The following is a 22,240-nucleotide window of genomic DNA, read 5'->3' as shown; positions in this document are numbered from 1 at the left end:
TGGGGGGGGGCATATGGGATGCCGAGGATTGAATCCAGGTTAGTCCTGGGTTAGCTGCGCGCAAGGCAAATTCCCTACCACTGCGCTATAACTCCAGCCCCTCAATAATTACCTTTTTGAGACAAGAAATATTGTGTGGTTTGTCTGATATTTAATATGCAGCAATAGGAGAAAATTTTTCCACCACGATTTTCCTTTACCTGTCCCACCTACACACACTCCTAAATTCTCTAGTCTGCTTTGAAATAGCTCACCATATATGGAGACAGGAAAAAGATTTTGAAGATGAGGAATTAATTAGGCTGTCACAGCTTTAACATAATAGTAATCTTAATATTTTTAGAGGAAGTTAGTCAGAAGACCCATTAGGATGTTCATACCCTTAGCGTGGGTAGCTGATCAAAAATTTCTGAGGAAATATTACCAGCATGCCCACTGAGATGTCTTTTCCCTCAAGTGTGGATGGCTGGAAGATTCTCGAGAGATCTCTCACCAATAGGCCCACTGAAACTTCTCTCTCAGTGTGGATAACTCAATGAGACGTTCTGTTAATGAAACTGATATTCTGCTTTTACTACAAACATTTATTTAATATATATATTATAGATAGATAGACAGATGATAGATAGATAGATAGATAAATAGATAGATAGATAAATAGATAGATAGATGTGGGTATCCCCTCCCCCAACTTCTTATTTATCCCACCTGAATGATCAGCATTGCCCACACCTGGAATGGGCAGGTAGAGGAGTCTGTATGGGGGAGAGAGAGGGGATAAGAAGAAGAATTAGAGAGAGAAGTGTATGAGAGGCATCATCATCAGAGATTCAGCATCAGATTCCTTATCACCAATTCAGCATCAGATTCAGCAGCATCAAAGAAGCAGCAGAAGTAGCATCACCAAAGGGAGTTAGTCAGCCTGGAAGCCAGTTAGGAAGCCTGGAAAAAGCATTTGAAAGGGAAACAGAGCCAGAAGGAGTAGAGAAGTAGCTGCTAGGAAAAGTCTAAGAGGCCATGTGAGGAGGTGTGTATGACAGTAGGGTCTGTGAAATAGAGCTGACTGACTCCTGATACTTCATCTGACTGCTTTGTGAATCTCTCTGCTCTCACCTTGTAACTCTCAGACCCACCAGACCACAGGGGCTGCGGGAATTGGGTCGAGCCCAGAAAGGCCTCATCATCCACAAACCAACCCTAGAACTCATTAATTTAATTAAGACAACAGATAGCTAGCTAGATAGATAGTTATACTCCCTTCTGCTGTGTATATAGTAAAGCCTTTCTCATCCTAACGTAAGGAATTTTACAGGCAATAGCCTTGATTAAATTTATTTTACCTGGAATACTCAGTAAAAAAAAATTTTTTTTTCTTCTCTCCTGTCTTTGAACACCATAGCAGTTTTTAACAGAAAGGACTGCTTTGCCTTAGAGACTTCCCATAGTCACTTTGAATACCTGCTAACTAATTTACACACCAAACAAGTTTTGCCAGGATAGCACTGAGCTATTAAATTTTACTAGGTATAATTCTGTACCCCTTTCATATAAGTTTCATCTCTTTCATAACCAGACCTTAGGAAGTTAGTCTTAGCCCCTAAACTAGAAATCTGTTCCCTTAGGTAAAGGAAAATTGTTATAGGAAACCTGGTTTCTTGCTAATCTCTTAATTTACATTAGTATGACACCTAGGGCCAAACCAGAGAGGAACTACTTTGAAATGTAAAAGGGCTCCTAACTGAACTATATTCTATTCTAATATTACAAATCACCTAGAGCCATGTGTTTTGTTTTAAACATAAATGTACAGTTAAGTTTCTGTTCTTTGTAAAGAAACAAAATTAGAGCATTCTTCTCATATATGTGACTGGCCTTTTGCATTTAAATACTCCTATCTTGGAGATTAAATTTGTAACACTCTGGCCAGAACGTATTTTCCCATACAATCATTGTGTGGTCTCATTTCTTCATATTTCAACATATGCTGTCAGTTCCTGTGACCCACTTCCCTAAAGCAGGATTCATCGAACTCCTGCCTCTGCTGCTGGACTGAAGCTGCTAGCAGCATTAGACAATGAAGACACTTATTATAAATAAGTGTTATTTAATAATAATGTCTAATAAATGATCTTGGGATGACGTGAATACTCTCTACTATTTAAAATTCCCCAAGTTGTACACATAGTACTTTGGGTAAAGTACTTGCCTTGCATATGACTAATCTGGCTTCAATCCAGAGTCTCACATGTGATTTCCTCAGTACCACACCATTATGAGGACATTTTCAGAAATGAGCTCTGAGCACTGATAAGTGTGACCTCACAGATTTCTTTCAATATTCTGTAACTAATGTGATTCTATTAAGACTTAAATTTAAATAATCTATCTTCCTCATTCAAAACTGCTTTTGGTTTCTTGCATCTCTTTTTTTTTTTTTTTTGGTTTTTCAGGTCACACCCGTTTGATGCTCAGGGGTTATTGCCCCTGGCTTGGGGGACCATATGGGACACCCGAGGATCTAATCGTGGTCCTTTCCTTGACTAGCGCTTGCAAGGCAGACACCTTACCTCCAGCGCCACCTCGCGGGCCCCAAGTTTCTTGTATCTCTTGAGCCCAAACCACTCAAGTCACAGCCATCAAAGAGCCCAAATCACTCCATTTCCACGCAGCTAAATTCCTTCGAGTTCACTTTTCTCCTGTTCATTCTTGTATACAGGTAATGTCCATGCCACTGGGTTAGGCTGATTATTTTGTTGTCTTCATCCTAACCCCATAACTTCCCAAGTTCTCTCTAACTTCTATCAAATATCAGTTTACATAATCACTCTCCCAATAGTCTTTCATGCTTCTTATTTTAAACTTCAATTATATTTCCTATTTATATTTCACTATTCATTCATGTAAGGATTGTTGCCCTTTTTATTTTTCATTATATCCCTAGTTCTTAGATCACATATCAAAAACATGATAAATCAAAATTTTAGTGAAAACAACGAGTTCAAGAAGTGCTATGAAGGCCATTTATTTCTAAGTAGACTGCATAAATTAATTCATTTAATTATTAAAAAAAACCCAACAAAGAAAAAAATGACTTCTTATCCTAGTGATGTAAAAGGTTGTATATTTTTCACAATGAGAATGAATTTAAATGTATTAACTTAAACAATGATCTCATCACATTGAAAAAAATAAATCAATGTAACTAAAATTTTTTAGCTATTTTTTTCTTGTAAAATTGCTGTATATTCAAGTAAGAATGGCAGGATCCCATGATACTTGCCTAGAACTATACTTAACCTGCCCTAAATAAAGGCCTCTGAGGATGTCAGCAGAAACTAGCTTTGCTGTCAGAGGAAGGAGGTAGGCTCAATTTGGGGGAAAAAATGAAATAAATAAATCTTGGTTTCTTCTAAGTGTACAAAGGTTTGTATTTAATTTAGAATAATGTGAGAAGCCCATAGCTTTAGAAGTCTGAGGTTGTGGTTCATCCCTGGGGTAAATAACAGACCAGCAGAATTTTATAGAAAAACCCTAACAATTATAGAGCCACAAAGGGCTGGGACTGCTCTTTCACCACTGGCTGCTGTTAGGCTAAGAAACCTTGTGTGCCTGGGGAAGGCCTTAAGGATTGAGATTGTTTACTTGTATTAGCTAGATTTTTCAAAGAAAGTTAAAAAAGCAAGTACCCTACTTGATCTCATGTTTTTCACTTTATTTTTAGGTATAAAGTATTACTTTATCCCTTTTAACATCAAAGAAAAATTTCTTAATTTTTACTTAATTTATCATTGGTGAAAAAGCAAAACTACTAATTTCAGTTTTCTACCATTGATTATAAATTTAAATATTCTAGTTAGTCATAAAAATAATAGGGATAGAATATATCTATTTCAAACAATAAAGAAATGAATAAATATAGGAAAAGAAAACAACACAACAAAGCAAAAGAGGTAAAAACAGAAGTAGTAGGTTAAGAATGTGTTCCTTTTAATGTTAGTTTGTGACATGATTACAAAATAGTTTGTAAAAACTTTTACTGTATTTCCATAAAGCATACATTACTTTCCGCTTAGCTTTAAGATGATGTTATGTTTCATAGAATTTTGAAATGTAGAATCCAATTAGCACTATGGCATAAATCTGATGTTTGATTCATTCTCTAAACCAATGTCTCTAGGAGACGAAATAAGGTGATAATAGAACCAGTTCTGGCCGCAAAGTTTCCATTTCTCTTTGAATGTCCAATTTAGCTTTATTTAGATGAGGTTTTTGATTTTTTGTTTTGTTTTGTTTTTGGGCTACACCCGGTGACACTCAGGGGTTACTCCTGGCCATGAGCTCAGAAATTGCTCCTGGCTAGGGGGACCATATGGGATGCCGGGGATCGAATCAGGTCCATCCTGGATCTGCCGCATGCAAGGTAAATGCCTTACCACTGTGCTATCGCTCTGGCCCCTAAAACAAGATAATTTTTATTGAAACTTATTTAGAAAGATGTGAGGTCAGAAGAAAAGTACATGTTCAAGAGAGAATACAGCTTTCTCCAGAGTGGAAATATACAGGCAAAGTAATACAAAAGGTAAGTATATAAGATGTGTGTTCAAAAGAGCATGAAGAACAAGCCTATACAGATGAATTTTGAGGCTAAAAAAAATTTGCCAGCAATATTTCACCTTGTATTTTATCATTAGATGTATTAAGAATACATCTAATTTGTAATTTACTTAATGGGTATCAGCATATAACTATATAAAGAAAATAAAACTCAACATTTATTTCATTCAAAATTTGTGTATTACAGATGAGTATTGTTTGAGAATTATATTATCTAGATCCTTGATTGTTTTAATTTGCTTAAAATTAGACCACCTGTGTTTAGTTCTTGCTACAACATTTTCTTTTTTTCTTTTTTCTGTTTTTGTTTTGTTTTGTTTTGTTTTGGGGGGGGGGCAACACCCAGCATTGCTCAGGGGTTACTCTTAGCTCAGCACTCAGAAATCATACAGGCTCGGTGGACCATATTGGATGCTGTGAATTGAGCCTGCGTCCATCCTGGGCCAGCCGTGTGCAAAACAAACTGTTCCGCCACTCGGCCACATAATTCTTGCTGCTACATTTTCTAACTGTAAGACTGATGATTATTTCTCCATTCCAGAAATGTAAATAGAAAACTTTACATGATTTAAAATTTATCATCTACACACAACAATATATCCCATATAGCACAACGTAATTATAATAGAAAGTGGACAACTATTATTGTTAATACAATACTAAAAGGGCTTCTCTTTACTTCAAGGTACCTATAGTAGGTTAATACTCAAGGTTCACTTTAGTTTAATTTAGCTAAAACTGTCTTAGAAGAAACTGTTTTGGTCAGTTAAATTCATTGACAGTGGTGCTCAGGGCTGAGAAAGACTTTAAAAGACAGTAGGAAGTTTTGACTCTAGCAACATCTAGAAACATCGAGAAAATAAGTTTCTAATATCAAGATGTATTAAAGGAGTATAATGATTCATTCCATGGTTTATTAAAGAAGACCCAATGTTAAAAATTTAAGGTACTTGTTTTCCTTTTTTCAATCAGTTTACTGTACACAATGGCATGTATGAAAAGGAAAATGAGTTACAGTCAAATAAAAAATTTGATTATTTTATTTCCTAACAGCAGTTGTAGGGCTATGATGTGATAACATTATGCAATAGCATGAAAGAGTACTGTTTAATTAAACTCGTAGTTACTGGGTGGCTATTAATGTCTAGCAATATGTTAAAAGCTTATAAATAATGAAATAACAAGTCCTGATTTTTGTGACCCTGTATTACTATCTGAAAAACTTGATAGAAATAAATATATACCATCTAGTAATTATGGACTAGTGATTACATTTTAAGTATATAAACTGAGCTCTACAAGGGAAGAAAAGAACAACAGACATTAGTGTTAGTGGACAAGACTAATAATTTTGAGGAGCTGCCTAGCATATATTTTACTAACTTGTATTTGTAATAGTGATTTCTTCACTATTAGTAAAATTCTGCTTTGGTGTCTTCTTGTGAAAAATGGGTATAACTATAGTACTCATTTCATAAGAGCCATATGTGAAATATGTTGATTCATAAAGGGTTGTGTTTGTCAAATTAAAAATGTTCTTGTCTGTTTTATTTGGGGAGCCACACCAGACTATTGTGTTTATTCCTGGATCTTTGATCAGGGATCATACTGGATGAGACTTAGGGAAACTTACAGGATGTCAGGTAAGTGAACTGCAAGTAAAGCATACCACAAATTGTACCATGTCACAAAACCCTCAAATTAAAATATAAAAAAATATTTAAAAATGTTTAAAAAAAAAGCAGAACTTACTATCCTATATCAATCGGTTTTTCTTCCTGAGGCAGAAATATATAAAAAGAATTCTTAGCTAAAGAAACAATAGTCACAAAGGTCCAGGTTTATTTAAATTTAAATTTAAAACTCTGCCTGGGGTTCGATAGGACCTTGCATCAATCTCCAGAAGCCCATAGGGTATCCTATAGCTTCCAGGAACTAACCCTGAGTGAAGACTCAAAAGTATGACTTGAACACAGCTGATGTGGCCCCTAAACCAAAAACGAAACCTGCCAGAAAGCCACTGTGCTGGGAGAGAGCAGTAATGGGATGGTAGGAAGCATTAGAGGAGGCTGTAACTGAATTCACTTGAAAATTGAAAGTTAATTTCCTGAATGATGGTGATTGATACTACCTGAACTGTGTTGTTAAAGCAATGGACTAATTAAATTGGATTCAAAAGTATTTCAAAATAGCTAGGACTAGCCTTTAATTGGATTTCTATGGTGACAGATTTCAAGTGAGTTCTCCAACTCCTGAATAAAACTGTCAGTGAAAAAGAGACTTTGTAAAGTTGACAAAAAGACACCTGCATGTCTGAGACTGAGTAATCTGTTCCTCCAGAAACACAAAAGCAGCCTGCAATGTCTCAAACACAGACTAGAAAACACCACTTGAAATGTACAAGGGAATCACGATACATCAACTTTGTCACCATTTTAGTGCCCCTTCTTCAAGAATGAGGCATTCATACCACCCACCAGCTTTTTTAAAGAGCTCATGTGGCATCCGCAGAGATGAATATCACTTTTTTCTTTTTTAGTGATAGGCAAATCAACTTGCATTAGATTAATGAAAGGGTGGGAAAACTCTAAAAACCATTTGGGATTTGCACATTTTATATAGGAAGCCATAAAAAGGGGGGCAAAATCCCATTCTCAGACAAATTAATATTCAGCGAGATAGCAACTATACCTTGTGCTGCTAATTCTTTCCACCTCTCCTTGTTCTGTTGGATAATGTCCACCAGGTTGTTTTTGAAGCTCTTCAAGTCCACACTTCCAAGGGAGTAGTCTGGGGAGTAGCTTCCTTCATTTATGGTGCCTTTCATATTGGATCGTCTTAAAAAATAATACATAAACCCATAAAGATAGAATCTTACGAGTTAGCAACAGGAACCAAAGATGTCAGAAAATGCCAATGTTATGCCATGTAACAAGAGTGCAAAACATGGCTTACTTTACAATCCCCATAGGATAAATGTAGTTCTGAGCACAGATTAGCAATGCCCAGGATCCTGCATTATTCAGACTTTGTTGTATCCTCTCTTACTAGGGATAGAGATGCTCAAAGAAGCAGGTGAAAATCCTTTCAGTGACAAAGCCTGGTAAAACTGGTAAGACTTTGAGGGGAGATGACTTGAAGAACAACAGGGTAATCAATATTCTAGAGCCCCAGATGGATAATAGAACTCAATCCATTCTCAACTATTGAATTTCCATTGTAGATGTCTGTATATCAGGAAGAATAGTTTCCATCAGTTTATTTCAGAAGGGCAACATTGAGAGATTATGTTTGTATAGTATTAAAAAAAACTTGGGTTTCAGCTGTGAATTCTTTTACTTGAATTAAATAATGTTCCTCAAATTTATCAATAATAGTTTAATATAGTGTAAATAAATAGTATATAATGGATTTCACAGTTATGATTATGCATATATTTAAATTCATGTTGAAAAGTTAACTTTGATTTAGAGATTTTTTTTCTAAAAATCCAAATGACTTTTGACTTGTTTGTAGGCAAAGAAACACAAGCAAATGTTAATGCATACAGAACACAACTATATGTTAAAACTGTACTTAATGAAAATTTGAACAATTTAACTGTCCTGAGTATTTTATTATCCTCCTTACTACCTTGGCATTTTTTGTAGAGAATTTCAACCTCTTAATTTGAAAGATGGATGCAATGCAATACATGACCACAAGAGGGAAATATAATGCAATGAGTCTTTGAAGAATTTCCTTTCCGTAGGTAGTAGATTACAAAGATATCCAAAAGCAGACATAAAAAAAAAATCACACACACACACAAACCTGCTTGCCCCATAGGAAGAATGTTCTGTTTTTGATGCTTCCTCTATAAGAGGAACAATAATTTTCTCTGTTGAGTCTGTCAGAAGAGAAAATGTTGGCTCTACAATGAAATCAATGAAGCCTACAAAGTACACAAAAATAAGGTCAAGTGTTAGAGTGTACGTTTTAGAAAAATATAAAGCAAATGTTATAATTTCTTAAAATTTATAACAAAAAGGGCTGGAGCGATAGCCTTTGACCCTTGAACACGGCTGACCCAGGATGGACCTGGATTCAATTCCTGGCTTCCCATATGGTTCCCCAAAGCCAGGAGCGATTTCTGAGCACATAGCCAGGAGTAACCCCTAAGCGTCACCGGGTGGCCATTGGGTGTGGCCCTTCCCGCAAAAAAAAAAAAAAAATTATAACAAAAGAAGTCTGACAACAGCCCTGCATCTAACTACTTTTCTCTCCCCTCCCTTCACCTGCCTACCTCTCTGGCAGTCTTTTCTTTCTCCCACTCTCTACCCTCCCTCTCTTTCTCTCTTTCTTTCTCTTCCTTTTTTTCTTTTAGACAATGTTTTGCAAAATTGTTGCTGAAAGGTTATCCTGCATATCACTTTATCTCCTTTCAGCATTCAGTTTTTTTTTTTGGAGAGATCATTTCCAACTGTCATTGTCATAGTGGTCCCTTCTCTGAGTTAGATATCTCTATAGCTCATTGCCTTGTATTATATGCAAAGTAGTAATTTCAAAAAATAGAAACATAATAATACATATTGGGGGTGAAGTGATAGCACAGAGAATAGGGCATTTGCCTTGCACGTGGCCAACATAGGTTTGATCCCCAGTATCCCATCTGATCTCCCAAGCCTTCCAGGAGTAATTTCTGAGAACAGAAGCATTAATACCCCCTGAGCACCAATGACTGTTGCCCAAAAATCAATACATATATTTACTTAAATTTTGTTTCTTGAATAAAAGAGTCTTTTAGATTTAGATAGACTCAAAATTGATAACTGTATTTGCCATTAGCTTTTTAAAATCCATTTTGTGTGAATATTTTAGTAATTCTTACTGCTTGGTGTGAAATTATATTTATCATTAATATGGAATGAGGTTTTCATAGAAGTTTTCTTTTTGAAAACTATGAGCAACACACAGCACTCACCACACACCAATAATCTTCAACCTTACCTATTTGTGACTGGGCCACCATGGTTGACTTCCGATCACAAAGTGGAGAAAACGGAAGCCCTAACTCAGCTTCTTTATCTCCCTAGGGAAAGAAAAGCTCATTAGTACAGATTGGATTCCGAGAAGCCCAGATAATAAGCAGCCTTTCTACAGAGACTATAAAAACGGCAACTTTCATTTCTTAATTGGCACTTTATATTTATAAGGCTTAAAAATAAAAGTTTGCTGTAGTCAGAGCTGCTTTTAAATGAAGCACTTGACTTGGCTGTTTATATTGTTTTATTTCATTGATTTTCTTAAGGGGATGTATTTCAGAAGGATGAACATTTTCAGTGTCTTTAAGTCGTATCAGTATTATAGGCCCTCATTTACAGAGACAAGACTTTTCTCTTTGAAATTTCCTAGTCACCATGACACAATCATTTAGATGTACTTTTTGACATTTAATTAACAATCTAAATAACAGATTTTTCTTCCTTTTTTTTTAAAAAAAAAAAAAGCCAAATAACAAACAGAGTTTCAGTATTAAGATTTCTTGATTGTACATGCTCTTTAAAATTGAAAATGAGCATTCTCAAATATAGTTCCACTTAAATCTCCCATAGCAAGTAATGAGGCACATATCCAACATTCTTTAGATTTTAGGGGAATGAATTTATTTAGTGTGTTCTTTCCCCCCAAAAGTTTAAAAGTCAATTTTTTAAGCTTTGTCTAAAGAAGAGTCAATGGGCATATATCTATGTTTAGGTTTAATGACAGAAATGCAAATTAATATTCATTTCTTAATATGTGTGTTTTAGGCAAAGTTTTATTATCACAAGGTTTATCAATTAGTGGTTCTTTTACTTGCATTCAAGAAAAATTGTTTACAAAAAGAAAGAAGAAAGAATATTGTATTTTCTTCTGGTCACCTCTTTTGTTTGGTCATTTGCAGAAATGCATGAGGTTCTATTTTCTGCAGTTTAATGTATTTCTTTGGGAGTCACACCAGCGTTGGATAAGACTATACTTAGAATGAATAGTCAGATTTTAAAGTGAAGGGATAAACAAACCATTTTTACCTTCTGCTTTGTACTGGAACCTAAGTGAAGATTTAGGTGTTTTATTTCATTTCAAATTTTCAAACATCTATATAACATTGTATAAAGATATAGATATCATATAAATACATATTATATATAATATGTATAATATATATAATATATATTATGTGTATTATATACATGTATGTATATGTATTATATATGTATTATATATATCATTTTATTAATTGTACCTTTAAATTTACTTTGAACATTATTTTCTGTGTATTTCTCTTAATCCTAACTTAAGTATCCAAAAGGCTGAAATTAGAATTGCTTAGGAAAATCCTGCTATGGTTATCAAAGAAATAAGCAATAATTAATAATACAGGAATATTTTTAAGAATCCTAGAATATAAATCTACTAAATGTAAAATATTTCTTATGTATCCTTAAATTGGAAAAATTAAACTTTCTGTTGAGATGAAATCAGGGATCAAAGCCATAGACATTGTGTCAATGAACTAGTTTACAATTTTTCTTGGAGTTTGTGATTTGATTTACTGCCAAAAATAAACATCTAAAAATTTATATTTTTTCTAAATATTCTATGTCCCAGTGTTTTTAGTTGGATAAGTATTTGGTTGGAACAAATGATAGAACTGTAAGATCACCAAATTAAAGAATTACCCTATACATTCAGTGAGTTCCCTTGGGTATTTGCACCTGTTACTGAGGATGGTTCTGCACGTGGGAGGTGGAAAAAGTGGCCTTATCACCATGGGAACACAAGCAGCCTAGTGTGCTCAGGACTGCCAGTTTATGCTTATTTTAGCAATTCATCAGGGATTGGTAAATTTTCTTCTTTGAAAGGTCATGACAAAGACATAGTAATTGTTTTTCTGCTTCCCTATCAGAGTAATATGCAACAAAATCTGTCAACAAGATGTCTAATCTTGTGATTTAAATGGTACATTTCTTTCTTACATTTTTTCAGAAATCAAATGATTTCCATAGTCTTAAAAAATAATGAAGCTAGGAAAGAGTCAAATTAAGGAATTTTAAGAAACCTCTTGAATTGAATCTGTGTATTAATCACAAAAGCAGTGTCAACAATAAATGCACAATAAGCTACTGACCACAGGCTTTTGAGTCACTCTAGAGACAAGCATTAAAACCAAGGGCTCAGTAATTCTATAAGGAATTTACTTGGGAAACAGGATATCTACATTCATTAGTCTTCCTTCTTTGGAATATTTTAGCAATATGACAATTAAGAGATTTAACTACTTAATTACTTCACTAGTTCTAAAAGTAGACCCTTCTAAGTTAAAAAATTACCAAAACATACTTTCAGTAAAATTCATTTTTATAATTATTTAATAATTATATTTAATCATGATCAACAATTAAATTTAATTATTAATAATTATTCATTTTATGAATAATTTAATATTTGAGTAGCATTAATATTTTTATGTTTAAGGAGTACTTAAATCAGTAGTATAATTTAATTTTGAGTAGTATAAAGATTTTATAGAATGTCACTACTCTCTACACAGGTTATGCCTCTTAAAATTATATTTCTTTTTTTCATTTTAAGTCACTATCTTGGCTCAGATTTATAATTCTTTTAATAATTGCAATTATTTGGTTTATTATTTCTGATTTGGTAGTTGTTGTTTTGCAACCACACCTGGTAGTGCTCGGAATTTATTTCTGGCTCTGTTCTCAGAAATCACTCCTGGCAGCCATGGGGAAACATGTGGGGTGTTGGAGGTGAGACCAGGAGACCAGGACAAGGTCTTGCACACTTGTGCAAGGCAAGTGTCCTACCCACTGTACAATCACTCTGTCATGTCTGAACCTTTTACACTAAAACCTTGACTATATGTCACACTGACTAATGTAATTTATCACTGTAGGAAGTACACTTTATTTTAAATAAAAAAATAGAGGAGAATAATTTTATACAATTAAGGATAAAATAATAACTTTGAGTTCCTCTCTCAAATAACATTCATTTACAATCATTTTTTCCTTTGAATTGACAAAGTAATATTTTTGTTCTTTTTCTTTAAAAAATTCACACACAGTTTTTGTTTTAGTTTGGGTTATGCCCAGCAGTGTTCATTGCTTATTCCTGGTTATGAGCTCATTAATTACTCCTGGCAGGGTGGGAGGAATTATTTGTATCAGGGATTGATTTGAAAACTGGTAGACAATATTCAAGGTTAACACTAATTGCTGTAATATCCATTTGTCTGATAAATACCTTACATTAAAAAGTCTTAACACTTAGCTTATTTTATAGAGTGAATTTTCTTTTTTTTTTGTTATTTTGTTTTGTTTTTGGAGCCACACCTGGTGATGCTCAAGGGTCTATGCTCTCAGAAATCGCTCCTGGCTCAGGGAACCATATGGGATGCTGGGGATGGAACCCAGGTCTGTCCTGAGTTAGCAAGTCAAATGCCCTACTGCTGTACTATAGCTCCAGTCCCTAGAGTGAATTTTCTAGGTAAGTCAATAAAATTGATTTAGAAGTTAACAATCCCAATATATTTTCTTATTTTTCTAGAATATTTATTAAACTATGTTTAATAATATTTTAACTTATATTTTATTTATGATTGTTCATGCATATGTATAAGCATTTATGTACATATCCCTATGTATGTATACACTTATGTGTGTATACATGTATGTATAGATTTTTATAACTTCTGTTGCTCTTGAAAATTCTAAAAATCAGTACTTCCTTTAATAAAAACCTTTCTGGAATTCTTAAAATTTATACCCTGTCCTAATTTTGTTTGAGACTATAAAACAAATCTCAATATAGAAACTGATGTGATAATACAATGCTCTAAGTTGCTTATTTTGCTGCTAAGTCAAGTGTGATTCAAGGCACTAATCGTGTTCACTTAATTACAGATGCAGGAATAAATCCTGAGTACCTCTGAGTATGGCCCCTAAATAAACAAAAACAAACAAAACAAAACAAAAACAAAATCCTAAATATGCAGAGTAATATAAAACATATCTTAATTGGTTACTTCTAAAACATCATGGTTATATTGAAACATGTTCTAAAAATTATGTTTAGATAATTTCAAGTTCAGCTTTCAGTGACTATCAAATAATGAAATATTTTATGTGTAATACATCTGATACTTGGTCTTGGAAAAATATGAAACTGAAACTAAAATAGGGAGCCTTTGGGATAGTATAGTGGATAGGGAGATTGTCCTGCATGTAGTCAAACTGATTTCTATCCCTCCCTGTCATCTAATATAGTATCTTGAGTACTGTCAGGAGTAATACCTGAGAACAGAGCTAGGAGTAACCCTTGAATATTGCCAGGTATGGCCCCAAGACAAAACAAAAACAAAGAATACAGGAAAAAGTGCAAAAAAAATTTAGCAGCTTTCATTGTTTACTTTTACAACATAAAATACATAGTATATTTTGTACTTATAGACTATAAAATATCTCATAGTTATTCTATTTTGTTTCTCCAAATACACTGAGAGAAGGCAGAATGGAAATTAATTTCTTCTTATAAGTGGAGAAGAAAAAATTAAGTACCCACTGCTGGAAAGATAGCTACATCCACTTTTGTTTTTTCTGAAGTTGTGCAATTGTTTCCTATTTTATCTGATTTCTTCTGTTTTACTTATATACAAAATATACTTTTTTGACAATATAAACATAAGATATTTTATTTATACTGCAGATGAAGGCAGTGAGGAGTTTAGAAAAGTCTTGTTTGTTTTCCATAGAACTTGTGGATTGCCCAGCACATTATTTAGATTCAAAACATATTACAAAGAAAGGACTATATTGCAAATTTTTTATGAAAAGAACTGTTAACATTGTTTGAGATGAAAAGATCTATATTAACTAAATTCATAGCAATTAGGTAGATATTTGAACTGTCAGTTTTTCAAGGAACTATATGGGAATAAGAATAAGAAAACAACATAAAGACTATTGCAGTCTCATAACTTTTAAGAACTTCTCACATAGAGGTGGAGATACAGTTAAGTGCCTTATATCAAATATAATCCGAGTACATGATGTATCAAGGAATGCATGGTAAAATACATGATGTGGCTAAAATATAGTCTGGGATATTCATTCAGTTAGCTACCATGCATGGAGATAATGTCAATATTTTGGCAGGAGTTTCATAAAGATCAAGTTGGTAGGTTTGTAAAGTTTCCGATACAAACTCACCCAGTTTTACCTTTATTTATATATTTACATTTATTTATTTACCTTTATTTATAGATTCCCCTGTTTTTATATCTATATATTTATATATTTATATCAGATATTTTTATATCTGAATTTGGTTTACTTGTAGAAATCCAGACAGAAAACTTTAAGTTTATTATTAAAAGATCAATTATTAAACAATTTGTTATATGAGAAGATTTTTGTATTTGAGGAGATGATGAAAAGTTAGCAGATAGTTTGATTTTATATCAGTCTGCATTAATGTGCCTTTTGATTTCTTTTGAACTGTCCGTATCTTACCTAATATGATAGATCATTTTTCTCAACATTCTGTGATTAACAAAATATCTACTGTTGTCCTCCAAGAGTTCTGTCAAAGATTCTAGTATCTCTAAATAACACAATTTTAAAAATTCATATTACAAAAACACTTATTACAAATTACATGATGTACCTATTTTAAGACTTGATCTTTTTTTTTTTCGGGCCACACCCTTTTGATGCTCAGAGGTTATTTCTGGCTGTTACTCCTGGCTAAACACTCAGAAATTGCCCCTGGCTTGGGGAGACCATATGGGATGCTGGGATGGAACCACAGTCCTTCCTTGGCTAGCGCTTGCAAGGCAGACACCTTATCTCTAGCACCACCTCAACAGCCCCAAGACTTGACCTTTTGTGTTGATTGTACTTTAATCTAATATTCAAATATCTGAGTCACTGTGTTACCAGACTCTGAAAATAACAGAACAATCTTCCTTTACCATAAAATTCAGATGTCAAAAAATCATTGTTGGTAATCTTATTAAATTCAACTATTTTTCAGAAAAATATGGCACATGGTGGAAAATTTCAAAAATACCTGTACTTAATATTTTGAATTCATTACTTTTATGAATTAGTCAAGTATGTTTTGGTCTAAAATCAGCACGGCACATAATATAAACAACAACATTATTTAGAAATCTAAATGTAATTTTCAAGTCACTGGGCTTTATTAAGATAGTTTCTTTTGTAGTTTGCGTTGTGTTTTTTTTTAAATATGGAACGCTTCACGAATTTGCGTGTCATCCTTGTGCAGGGGCCTTGTTAATCTTCTCTGTATCGTTCCAATTTTAGTATATGTGCTGCCGAAGCGAGCACTTAAGATAGTTTCTTAATGTAGTAACATCTCTACATTTTTTTTGTAGAAATCATTGATAAGACACCACATTACAGACAACACTGTATGGTTTACTTGCAAATTCTTTGGTTATTTTTATTTATTTTGATACTACACTTTTCTTCTTCTTATTATTGTATAAGCTTAGCATCAATTCTCACTGAAAAAAAATAATTTACTCTATCTCAGTTAATTTAAGAGTTAAAATGAGGATTAAGAGTTAAACTAAATTAATTATGTATAGTTGAACTTAAATCATAAATTAAATATTTAAAAAGAGATAGGCACAGTCCAATGTGAATTCTGTGTGTTGTTTGTTTTTGTTTGTTTGTTTGTTTTTGGGTCACACCCGGCAGAGCTCAGGGGTTACTTCTGGATCTATGTTCAGAAATCACTCCTGGCAGGCACAGGGAACCATATGGAATGCCGGAATTCGAAGCACCATCCTTCTGCAAGCAAGGCAAATCTCCATGCTATTTCTCTGACCCCAATTTCTGTATGTTTTAATTACTCTTATATTTCAAATATGTTGACTAGTCTATATGAGTTATAAAATGTATTATCATATATCATGTATAATATTCCTTTTCTCTAATAGGGTCTGTAATTATATCTCTTTCTTATTTGTATTTTTCTCGTTTTGATCCTGCTGACAAATTTATTATTTTTTAAAATAAATAAATAAACATTATATTTGCTCAATTTTGCTCTTTGTTTATTGTTGCTCTCTATCATATTTAACTTGTCTCTAATTTTATATTAATTATTTTTGACAAAAATTTTAGATAAATTTTTTTACATCTATATTAAGGTATTAAAATAGATGATTGACATAGTTTTTTTTATTATAGTCTTTTAATTAAGTGCATGTCCACTCAGCTGAAAACTTTATATATTAGTCACTTCATCAGCTATGAAACATATGACTAGGTTATAACCAATAAGTTAAATGAAGAAGTATTATAGATGATCCTTTTTCTATTTTATGATAAAAACTACTTGCTATTTCAACTCTAATACTAACAACAGGTAGCAACTCTAATTTATTTTTTCTGAGAATGGTAACTAAGACTCAAAGTTTTACAATACCCTAAATATAAGCTTATTATATATGTTTATACATATTGTTTTCTGTGCCACAATCAGTGGGTCTCAGAGATTACTCCTGGCTGTGTTCTCAGGGATCACTTGTGATGGGCTTGGGGCACATATGGGAAGCCTGGAATTAAATCTGGTTGGCAGCATGCAAGACAGTTATCCTACCCATAGTACCCCTGCTCTAAGAAATGTAATATTTTAATTCAAAAATTTAATAAATTCTACTCAAAGTTAAAAGAATGAGTTGTGACTAGTTGCTAACAAAAAGTCAATCTACATGAGTTTCTGTACAAAAAGGGTGTGTGACTTTATGCACAGTATTTCGAAGAACTTTTGAACAGAGGTGAAAGATGCACCTGTCGGAAAAACTCCTCCATCAGGGCCATGGTCCACCGATGATGTAGCTTCCAGGATTTGGCTGGATGGCTGATGTCTGCAGCATGGAGAATCAGGGACATGGTTTTGGCTCTGTCAATCCTGTTAAGCCAAGTATATGCTCAAATTATCAGACCAAAGTAACTCATTTCAGTTTCTTCGGAGTCTAATTCCAAAAGACATCCCATGATATAAAGAAAAGAACATACCCATCAGGCTGCTGCAAACTGTTTCTAATGTTCTTAATTTGCTGGAAGTGACCTGACATGTCTGTAGATAAAACCATTTCAATCACTAGATTCCGAAGATCCCTGTGGAGTCAGGAAAAGGAGAAAAGTTTATTTGGTCCTTTATTATTCTCAAATGGAATATTTCCTTAATCAAGAATTGAATAAACTTTTTCTAGATTGTATGAGCTCAAAAGATATTACTTATTTTTTACCATAAAAAGTGGTCATAAATTTAATTTATTCACCCTTTATCTTCTCAGGATATAAGAGGTTTCTAGGCAGTGATATATGATTAATGCTATTTAACATCTTTTTTTTTTCTTTTGGTTTTTGGGCCACACCCGGCGTTGCTCAGGGGTGACTCCTGGCTGTCTGCTCAGAAATAGCTCCTGGCAGGCACGGGGGACCATATGGGACACCGGGATTTGAACCAACCACCTTTGGTCCTGGATCAGCTGCTTGCAAGGCAAAAGCCACTGTGCTCTCTCTCCAGGCCCTATTTAACATCTTTTACTCCTCACACCCACATCTCTCTTCATTCACAAGTCCTAATATTCTCTTTTTGAAAAAATTCTAACTCTATTGTATTTATTTATTTGCTTTGGGGAACACATCCAGTAGTACTCAGGGTTTCTGGATCATGTTCAGAAACCAATCCTGGCAGTGTTCAAAGCCATGAGAATTAAATTGGGGTCAGCCATGTATAAGGCAAGCACCGAAACACTTGTACTATCTATCTTGTCTCTCAATGATAGATAGATAGATAGATAGATAGATAGATAGATAGATAGATAGATAGATAGATACATACATACATACATAGGTAGATGATAGTTCTCCCTCTATGATGAGGCACAACTCCAGACAGTGTTCAGGGAACTAGTTGTGGTGCCAGAAATCAAGTGATGCACTTCATTTCCTGTACTATCTTTCCACCCAATAACCCACTTTAAAGAAAAACTATTATAAATGAAGAATTTGGTATTAATAATGACACCACAATTCTGTACTGACACAGTCTTAAAAATATTCTAGATGAATAATATGCACATTAAGATGTTTAATATTCCTACATACCCCATGAAAGTTATTATTATTTCTCACAAAGAAGATTGTGTCCTTTGCCCAGACAGCCAGGTAGTCTTAGAAGAAGTAAAATTTAAGCAGTAGAATTTTTGTCCATAAAGCTAACTCTGGGCCACATTATAGATGGTAAACATATCATAAAGCCTAGGTTAAAATTTCAGTAAATGGGAAAAACTCATTCAGAGTTGCTGCTTCTATAGTTTGTTGTTGGTTAGTACCAATAGGAGAAAGGTTAATAATGCTGCAAATATTATTTTATTTACATACTATGACATGTTCAGTAAAGTGAGCTAAATTAAAATTATGGAAAATTTTAATTGTGATCTTGTATCAACATTTATCTACAGAGGGTATGCCCATATTTGATTTAAAAATTACCATATATTAAAGAGTAAACTGCAAAGTATGAGTGTTTAATATAACTGAATTTTAGATGGAACAATGACAAGCTTGTGCTCCATTATTCAAGCTATCTCAAGGAATGTGTATTTGTGTCTGTTTCTTTTATTGAGCCACAGACATCATTCTCAGGTTTTAATCTAGCTTCTGTTCTCTTAGTAGGCTCAGGGGATCATATGGAACTCCAGGGATTAATTTGGGCCAGCTATGTGCATGCTTGGCAAACACCCTATCTGTTGTACTATCATTCCAATCCTTTGGGTGAATAGTTTCTTCCATTCTGTGGGGAATATAATTTATTTATTAATGAGTTATTACTATTATAGTGGTAATGATTAGAGTATGGTTATTTCTGCTTCTTGTATTCATTTTCCTTGTCAGTTGATTGTTAATGTTTTATTGTTTTTTTGTATTATGTTTTATTTTTTTACATCTTGAATATTTTATGAAAGATACTGACAGAACTCAACAAGTGAAGAACATCTAAACCCATCAAAAAATAGGAAAAAAATAAACATACACTTTCTCAAAGAATAATGACAGATGGTCAAAAAGTACATGGAAAGATGCTCCACATCAATCATCAGGGAGATGCAAATCAAAACAATGAGATATCATCTCATGCTATAGACACTGGCAGGCATCATAAAGTACAAGAACATCCAGGGCTGGCATGGATTCAGGGAGAAAGGAACTCTCACTCACTGATGGTAGAAATGCTGTTTCCAGCCTTTCTAGAACATTTCTCAAAAAATTGGAAATTGAGCTCTCATATGATACAGCAGTACCACACCTAAGGAGATACCCTAAGAACACAAAAACACAATACAAAATGTCTTCTGCACTCCAATGTTCATTGAAGCACAGTTTATAATAGCCAGAATCTGAAAACAACCCAGGCGCTCAAGAACAGATGAGTGGCTAAAGAAACTGATACATCTATATAATAGAATTCTCTGCAGCTGTTAGGACAAATGAAATCATGAAATTTGCCTATACATGAAAGACTTGGAGGCTATTATGCTGAGTAAAATGAGTTAGAGAAAGAGAGATAAACATAGAATAGTCTCGTCTCACTCACTCATAAGAAAAATAAATGACAAGATAGTTTTAATATCCAGGGACAATAAAGATGAGGACTTAAAGGACCAGCCCATGATATGAAGTTTACCACAAAGTTAGACTACTAACTGCACTGACAACTATCATGACAATGATAGTGAGTGACAGAGGTGGAATGCCTTTTCCAAAGGCAGGTAGGGGATTGGGTGGGAGGGAATGAGGAACATTGGTGGTGGGAAGGTTGCACTGGTGAAGGGTGGTATATATTCTATGACTTAAACCCAACTATAAACATTTCTGTAACCACAGTGGTTAAAAAAAGAAAGTATTTTATAAAAATAAAAAATTATATTCTCTATGTAGATAATCAAATTTTTGGAACTTAGAGAATACTTGCAAACTTGCTTCAATATTTCTCTCTTTGTCCTTCTATTCTTCACAAAATCAGCAAAGTGCACGTTTTAAATTTTTCAACAACTTTGCCTACAACCCTCTTCAGTTACTGTTTATTGTAGAATTAAATAAAAAGCCTAAACAGGGCTCATGAAAGAAAGAGCCTCTTTTCAATATGTTAGAATAATTATTCCAACGTTAACAGTGAGAACATATTTTATATATGTGCAAAGTGAATTTGAAAAGTCAGGAAGCATTATTTAAATATTCAGAAGAGTAACTATGGAAAATGATTTTATTTTAAAATCTGACTTATTTATTTATTGATTGTTCTTTAATCTATCCACTTTTTAATTTAAATACTTCTAATCTTTGTATTTTATGTTACCTGCACTTAGGGGTCACACACCAGACATGGCTTTTTGCCTTCCTGGGGCAGTGCCTTCCTCCCAAAGAATTATTTGCCAAAAGGCTCACGCAGCGAAGTCAATTATTTGACCCTTTGCTTGGATTATTGACGGTAATTCCAACATGGCTGTAACATTACATTTTCTCTTTATTTGGACACTATAGAAATCCCGCCTCAGCTTTCCTACAGACAAAGAAATGTCAGTACCAAAACCCGCCAAAAGTTCCCTGCTGGCTAGTTTATTTGTGATTCCTATAACCTGGCGCCAGCAGCTTGTTTTTCTGAGTCTAGCTCTATGATGGTAAACAATTATTTCCGTCTCCCCTAAAATCTATTTTCCGGCAACTACATAAACATCATAAATATCTCTGTCTCTCTCCTCCTGGTTTCTTGAAAAAACCTGCTTTTTGCGAAACCAAAAACATCTCTAGCTCTTGTTTCACAGCCCTCTAGCAGAGGTCTTTCTCACCTATAGGATAGTCGTTTTGATATGTAGATTCTAGCCTGGTTCTCCTGGCTCTCCTGCTCTTTGTTCTTCCTGAGGACACCTTGCATACCAGAGTTTGTGCTTATAAATGTCATCGGCTGAACAGTAAATTTGTCTCTCGTCCCTTGGACGTAGGTCCCCATACAATTCATTTTGTGTGGTCTCATTTATTTCATTTTCATATTTCATATTCGTCCGCCTTGTGTACCTGCTTATTCCTAGTGAGAATTACCTAACCCACTAAGGTTTTGCTTAGGGATGCTAACACGTCTGCAGCAATTTTAATCAATTGACTGAATATTAAAGGAAAGCCTATTTTAATTCATTTAATTTTACTTTTTGTTCATACCTGGTTGTCCTCAAGACTTACTCCTGACTCTGTGTTCAAGAATCATACAAGCGATGGTAAGGGAAACATACATGGTGCTAGAGAACAAATACAGGTTGACTGTAATGCAGGCAAGCACTTTATCCTCTGTACTATCTGTCTTGTCCCACAAGATATTTTAAAAAGAATATTTATACCCCATAGATTCTTAAAAACACACAATATTTTGCTAAGGTTATCTAAAATGGATATATTACAGGAAGCATGTATTTTAACTGATGGATTTTGCAGCACTAAATTCAAAAGTAGAAAATATTGAAGATCAAAAATATCAAGAATGATTAAGG

General features: G+C 33.8%; 1 protein-coding gene and 1 non-coding gene across 2 annotated transcripts in view; both read right to left on the bottom strand.

Moving 5' to 3' along the window:
* The window catches only part of PDE1A (phosphodiesterase 1A), a 106,674-nt gene that overhangs the window by 16,271 nt on the left and 68,163 nt on the right, over positions 1–22,240 (bottom strand). Inside the window, exons 8-12 of the mRNA XM_049773560.1 lie at positions 17,709–17,810; positions 17,481–17,601; positions 9,604–9,685; positions 8,428–8,548; positions 7,306–7,451 (exon numbers count right to left, since the gene is read on the bottom strand). Coding sequence (XP_049629517.1) covers positions 7,306–7,451; positions 8,428–8,548; positions 9,604–9,685; positions 17,481–17,601; positions 17,709–17,810 — 572 coding nt within the window. The remainder of the gene's footprint in view (positions 1–7,305; positions 7,452–8,427; positions 8,549–9,603; positions 9,686–17,480; positions 17,602–17,708; positions 17,811–22,240) is intronic.
* Positions 15,901–16,007, bottom strand: LOC126010540 (U6 spliceosomal RNA). The gene has a single exon (XR_007496564.1). It is a non-coding gene; the product is annotated as a U6 spliceosomal RNA (small nuclear RNA).

Source organism: Suncus etruscus, chromosome 5, assembly GCF_024139225.1.
Source record: "Suncus etruscus isolate mSunEtr1 chromosome 5, mSunEtr1.pri.cur, whole genome shotgun sequence".
In the NCBI taxonomy this organism is placed as follows: Eukaryota; Metazoa; Chordata; class Mammalia; order Eulipotyphla; family Soricidae; genus Suncus; species Suncus etruscus.
The sequence above is the reverse complement of the archived record's forward strand: the minus strand, read 5'-3'. Positions and strand labels throughout refer to the sequence as shown.